We start from the raw sequence: 6,504 nt of genomic DNA on the forward strand, positions 1-6,504 counted from the left end.
AAAGGTTCAACCACCGCTACATCCATCACTTGACAAATCACATAAATCACCACCTACTTCCTCTAGCACGATGCTAAGAGTTTGCGGTGATAAGGGACTTTGGTAGTTTGTGAAGGATGAGGAACAAGATTGAGGAAAGAACCAGGAAAACGTTGTCGTGGATTTATGTAAGATCCAATTTCTAGGTATTTGCAAAACGAATGGAAGATGGTTTCTCACATACCTGGGTCCAGGAAAATGGGGTCCTAATAAATGCTTATGTGGCAATAGGTAACTGGTTTACCCCTTCAATTCTTCCAAAATAACCTAATAGACTCGACAAAAACTAGTTTATGGCTTTATGCCCTCATAAAACAATGAAAATACTTTAGAGACTAAATTGACAAACCCTATAGAAACTTTGTAGGACATTTATATTATTTTCACAACATTGTAATTTCCTAAGTGGAAGAACATATATATCGTGGAGATCTTTCCTTCATTGTTTCATGTCGGAGTCGATGCGGGACTCACACCTTACCACCCAAATCAAAATGCATTAGTCGATGAGACTCCTATTTTACCACCAAAGTGGAAATTATACGCATGATTCAGGAGCATGATACCTATTTTTTGCCCTTTCTTTTTTAAAAAAAAAATTATTCTAATAATATTAATTACTTTTCTTTAATTAATTATTAATCAATTATATAAAAGAGTGGCGCTCAAAGGCTATTTTACCAACAGCCGAAGGTTTTTTGGTTTATTTTATTTATTTATTTATTTATTATTATTATTATTATTTTTGTGTATTGTGAAGTAACAACGGGTTTTGATCGGGTTTTGTTCCGATCCGATCATTTAAACCATCAAAGTAAAATCCGTCTTTTCTAAACATTGGCTATCACATATTTCTATAATATTAAGGATTTTGCTAATTAATGACTAAACATTCTATTCTAACCTATACCGTTTTTTTTCAAATAACCTTCAAAGAGAATATTGGAACAAGTCAAAAGAATATTAACCGGTACAAAACGTCCCAATTGTATAATAGATGAGTGTGTACATAACCCCATCGACAATTAATGTCAACTCTACTACTATCTATATTGGGTCAAATAAAAAATATAACATTTTCAAAATTATTTTACGTTTTTAACTCACCTTCAATGATTAATTACCATAGTTTTTACCCTTAATTATCTCGTCTCAAAGTAAATAGTCTAGAAAATTTCTTAATTATAAAATCTCTTTAAATTAGATCTCATTAATTCTCTGTATAGATCACACGAACATTTTATCTGAAAGTCTCGTTATGATAAACAATAGGTTTTTATTTTTTTAGGGGTTATTAGAATATCCACAATGATGAGTTCAATGGAGGAGTTGAATGAGGTGACAATGAAACTCAACCATTGTGAGATGCTATATTGACATTCAATAGATTTGAAGTTCAATAGTTATTGAACTCTTCAATGGAAAAAATGGGAAAAATGAAAGTTTTAATCTTTAAATATTTACTATAAATTATATTTTGTAACATTATATTGAACTTTGTAGAGTTGAATGCATTGTAGAGAAAATAATAATAAAGTTGTATGAATTTAAGAATGATGATTTGACAATCCGTTAAACTTTATGGAGTTCAATGAATTATGGATACCCTTAGATATAGTTAGTCCGGGACATGTGTTAATTCGAAAGGAAAATATTGTATTAAAACCGTAAAAATCATTTATGAAAATAAAATACATCAACTATATTGACCTACGTATGCATGGTAGTTCGCGTGTAGTTCAAAATTTATTATTAGATCGTTTACCCTTAAAAGCTTGTTTTTATGATCATCGAATCTCCATAAAGATACATATTTGGCTACTTGAATATATTTTATACGGGTTAGAACGGAATATACTTATGTACATTTGTGTTGACGAAGTCCGCTAGTGATACAAAACCGTAGACTTTGCACCTTTCGATAATTACATAGGCAAATGCAATTCATTGACGATTCGATGTTGTACGTTTCAACCGATCACTGCACAGGTCCCCATCTATAAATATGGAAATATTTTGCACAATGCAGACAGACCACAAACAGTTCTCTTCCTCCTTTCATTTCAAAGAATTGCCAACAAAAGAGATAGCTAGTAATGCAAAAAGAAACCATGGATCAAAGGTTTTCAAGCTGTCGTGGTGTTTCCTTTGAGATCCAACCCCATAAGGATCCATTCGCTATTGATGCACCTCGAGCTAGTCGACGAGTTTGGCTTCCATGGGGATCTTCAAAAAGAATCGTACCAACTTCTGGTTCCAACATTATTTCCAGGTCCACCAGTCGAGCCAGTAGCCATTTCTGCGACTTAGAGACTGATGATGAAGATGATGACAACGTACTGATCAACATAGAAGAAGGCTACGAATTAGAAGACAACAACAAGTTGCCTTTAACATTTCCAGTTCCAGAACTCCCCCAAGCTCCGAGCAAAAAGATTGTTTCCAAGCCAACAAAACAGAACGAGTCGAGATTGTCTGTCATCTTGCTCGATCAAGGCTTGTTTACGGTTTATAAGAGACTCTTTATGGTTTGTTTGACTCTGAACATTACAGGGTTAGTTCTTGCAGCTATGGGTCGTTTTCCATACGCAAGAAACCATGCCACTCTTTTCTCAATCGGAAACCTTTTGGCTCTAACACTATGTCGAAGTGAAGCCTTCTTACGCATTGTCTTCTGGCTTGCTGTCAACCTCTTCGGCCATTCTTGGGTGCCTCTACGTCTCAAAACGGCTACCACCTCTTTACTTCAATCTTTAGGTGGGATACATAGTAGTTGTGGGGTTTCATCCGTCGCTTGGCTTACCTATTCTTTAGTTCTTACTCTGAAAGACAGAGACAACACTTCGAACGCGATAATTGGGGTGGCTTCAGCAATTCTTTCCCTGCTTTGTCTGTGTTGTCTGGCGGCGTTCCCTCTCATCCGCCACCTCCATCATAATGTGTTTGAAAGAACTCACAGGTTCACGGGTTGGGCTTCCTTGATTCTCCTCTGGGCATTTATCTTGCTCACAAAAACTTATGAACCTGAGACCAGATCTTACAGGAAAGATGTAGGATCAAGATTGGTTAAAGAACAAGAATTCTGGTTAACCTTGATCATAACCATACTAATCATCATCCCATGGGTGACTGTGAGGCGGGTTGCCGTCAAAGTCTCAGCCCCATCAGGCCATGCGTCGATCATTAAGTTCACCGGAGGAGTAAAGCCGGGGATATTAGGTCGGATTAGTCCTTCCCCCATGTCGGAATGGCACGCTTTTGGAATCATTTCTGATGGGAAAGAAGAGCACATGATGCTAGCTGGTGCAGTGGGTGATTTCACGAAATCCCTGGTCTCAAACCCTCCAAGCCACTTATGGGTCCGACAAGTCCATTTTGCTGGTCTGCCTTACCTAGTTAACATGTACAACCGTGTCTTGGTGGTGGCAACAGGTTCTGGGATTTGCGTGTTTCTTTCGTTCTTGTTACAACAAGGTCCAGCGGATGTGTGCTTGTTATGGGTAGCAAAAGGGATCGAACAAAACTTTGGCAAGGAAATAAAGGAGTGGGTGAGTCGGCATCCAAAAGAGAAGGTGATTGTTCACGACACCTCCCTAATGGGTCGACCGAATGTGTCTGAGATGAGTGTCACGGCGGCAAAGAATTGGGGAGCGGAGGTGGTGATCGTAACTAGTAATCCTGAAGGGAGTAGGGATGTGGTGAATGCATGCAAAAGTAAAGGGATTCCTGCTTTTGGTCCCATTTGGGACTCTTAAATAATTAAACGTCTAGCAATAAACAAATTAACCACATAACCAACTGCTATGTGGTGTCCAACTGTCCAAGGCACTGGAGTCGACTAAACTTTTCCCTCGCTAATTTGTACGAGGTTTTAAAGCCTAACCAAAGATATATTATTGGTGTATTTACCTATTAAAATAAATGATCGGTTTATCGGTAAAATGTAAAATCAGTGTCTTGTATTAATGGTTAATTTATTAGGGTTTCCAAAATCATTTGAAGAGTTTCGTTTGTGTAAATTTTGACATATAATAAACCTTTAATTATATTGTAACTACCTAACTCCAATTTCTTGTTGTATTAAACCTATGAAAATGAAATGTGAATATTCTAATTTGGCTTAGTGGCAATTTTCCGGGTCTATCTTGCCATAGGTCCATCATTGATGAAGTTACATGGGACCAAAATAAACACTACCTAGAATTGCTTGGATCCCGACAAAGTGAACATTCTAACATGACATGCATGTAAGGCTTGGTTGCCTTCCCACTATATTGATCAATATGGTTACATTGGGGTTGATTTCCAATCTCCCTTTTGCACTCTATATGTTTCGATCAACGAATCCAAGTCAAATTTATTCATTGATTGCTTCAAAATCATTGAGGTCTATTGCATCAATGGTGGAAGGACATTTCAAATTCTAGTGCATCCATCAAAGATATTTTTAGGCCAGTACACGACATTTCTCCCCCAACAAAATCAAGAAGGCTGTCACCAGTGTTCTCATGGCCTTATTGTGGGTCATATGGAGACATTGCAACCAGGTTATCTTAAACTCCAAGTCCAAGACCAACATAGAATTAGTGAGCGTACATTTAAGTTGCAACTTTCAATTGGATTAGCATTAAATATTGTAGTTGGTAGAACTAGCTAGTGTATCAACTTTAGCCCATACCATTTTTTTAACAGCAAGCATTTTATAGAAAACAAGCTAGCAAGAAGCTAGAATTACATGAGTTTGATACATTCTCGTGAAGCGCTATGACAACAATCAACCCAGTTAAAGAATTAACCTTTTATAGATCGGTATTTGATACAACAACTCTTAACCTTGCCATTAAATATTTTATCACATTTGTAATTCCAGATAATCCAAGGAAAAGCAGAAAGCACAACCAAAACAACCTTGCTTACGCACCCAGAGGTATCAGAACTGGACACACAACCGAAGTGGTCATGGAGAGAGCTGCTATCCACCGGAACCTGATTCCACCAATTGTTGATGCCAGCACGCACCTCATGATCGACTAAACAATTCAGAAAGAGAAGGGACTCTATCTCTAACAAAATGTTGCAAAGGGGACATACATGTGGCCGATAGATACCCCAATTTTCTCAAGGTTACCATGAGTAGGCAGTCTTTCAAGAATAGATCTCCATACAAATATTTTAATTTTACCAGGCAGGATTTTGTTCCAAGGACTACTGTCCTCAAAACATATCAAAAGATGGTTATCAATAGTTTTCCTACACGACACCACAGTAAAACATCCTTTACTGTCTTCAATCCACTTCCATTTGTTATCCTGAAAAACAAATAAACCGTTAAGGTCGACCTGATTATGCATCAGGTACAGGTGAAGATGGCTGATGACACCCCAAGTCCATCATCTTCTAGCAACAACCCTGGTGTAGCCAATCCCACCATTCGTCCCATCTAATGACATAATGACATCATGCCATATTCCTCTATTATCATTTCTAAACCGCCACCACCACTTAGCTAGTAAGGCATAGTTGAACGCTTTCAGACTACCGCCGCCTAATCCATCATTGTCCCTTGAGTTAAGTACTTTCTTCCAGGCAACCCAAGGATTTTTTTTTATCGGAAGAACCACCCTAAAAAAACATACACCTAATACATGTTGGATAAGGTGTCTAAGTCTATAACTATATTTGGTATGTACTTGACCCGATTTGGCATGGTTCATTTGGGTTGCATGGCATCGTAACAGTTGGATAGACAAAATGAGAAAAGGCACACTTGTGATTTGTTAATATATTATAAGCTCTAATATATCAATATGAAATCATATTATTTAGTTAGTATTGATCAAGAATTACTTTGGAATTAATTTTTTGTTCAAAAAAGATTAATTAAATATATGACGATTGATTTGGTAAATCATGCATTCTTATATAGTGGGCTTATAATCCATGACTCATTAGATTGGGATACGACCCATAGGGTGCTCCATGGATGCTCCATGGAGTTTAAAACCCATGCATCATGGAGGAAATGGAAAGTTATGCATATTAGGGTTTGCATGGTGTAATCCTACATGTGACACACTATATAAAGAACCTCATAGTAAGCAAAATCGGCCACTAAGACAAAAAGGTGAGGGCTAGCCGATTTTTGTGCTCAAGTGTTCTTCTCACAATTTATTCCAAGAGTTGTGGTGTTGTGTGAAGTATTTGAGGCATCACATTTAGGGTGCTAGGCTCATAAGGTCTTAAGGAATCCAAGCTACAAAAAGGTATGTCATTCTACTAAGTTTTATAATACATATACCCCATGATATATTAGTTAGGATGAAAAACCTTGGAAAATGAAATTTTGCATGTATAATAGAGAAAACATAGATACAAGGTTTATAGGGTTGCATGTACACCATAGGAGTGTTAGAATGCTAATAACCCATCAGTAGGTTTGTTTTTAATTATACTTGATACAAATTG

General features: G+C 37.1%; 1 protein-coding gene across 1 annotated transcript; it reads left to right on the forward strand.

The window, feature by feature from the left end:
* The first annotated feature begins 2,084 nt into the window (after positions 1 to 2,084).
* LOC145005438 (adenylate-forming reductase 03009-like) lies at positions 2,085 to 4,034 on the forward strand. Its single transcript, XM_078964520.1, has one exon. It carries the CDS (start codon positions 2,136 to 2,138, stop codon positions 3,792 to 3,794), a length of 1,659 nt encoding a protein of 552 aa, XP_078820646.1. The 5' UTR covers positions 2,085 to 2,135; the 3' UTR covers positions 3,795 to 4,034.
* Positions 4,035 to 6,504: the final 2,470 nt, after the last annotated feature.

This window comes from Lactuca saligna, chromosome 7, assembly GCF_052625555.1.
Source record: "Lactuca saligna cultivar CGN05327 chromosome 7, ASM5262555v1, whole genome shotgun sequence".
In the NCBI taxonomy this organism is placed as follows: Eukaryota; Viridiplantae; Streptophyta; class Magnoliopsida; order Asterales; family Asteraceae; genus Lactuca; species Lactuca saligna.

Coding starts and splice junctions, on each gene's coding strand:
- LOC145005438 (XM_078964520.1), top strand. CDS start 2,136: ATGCAAAAAGAAACCATGGATCAAAGGTTTTCAAGCTGTCGTGGTGTT.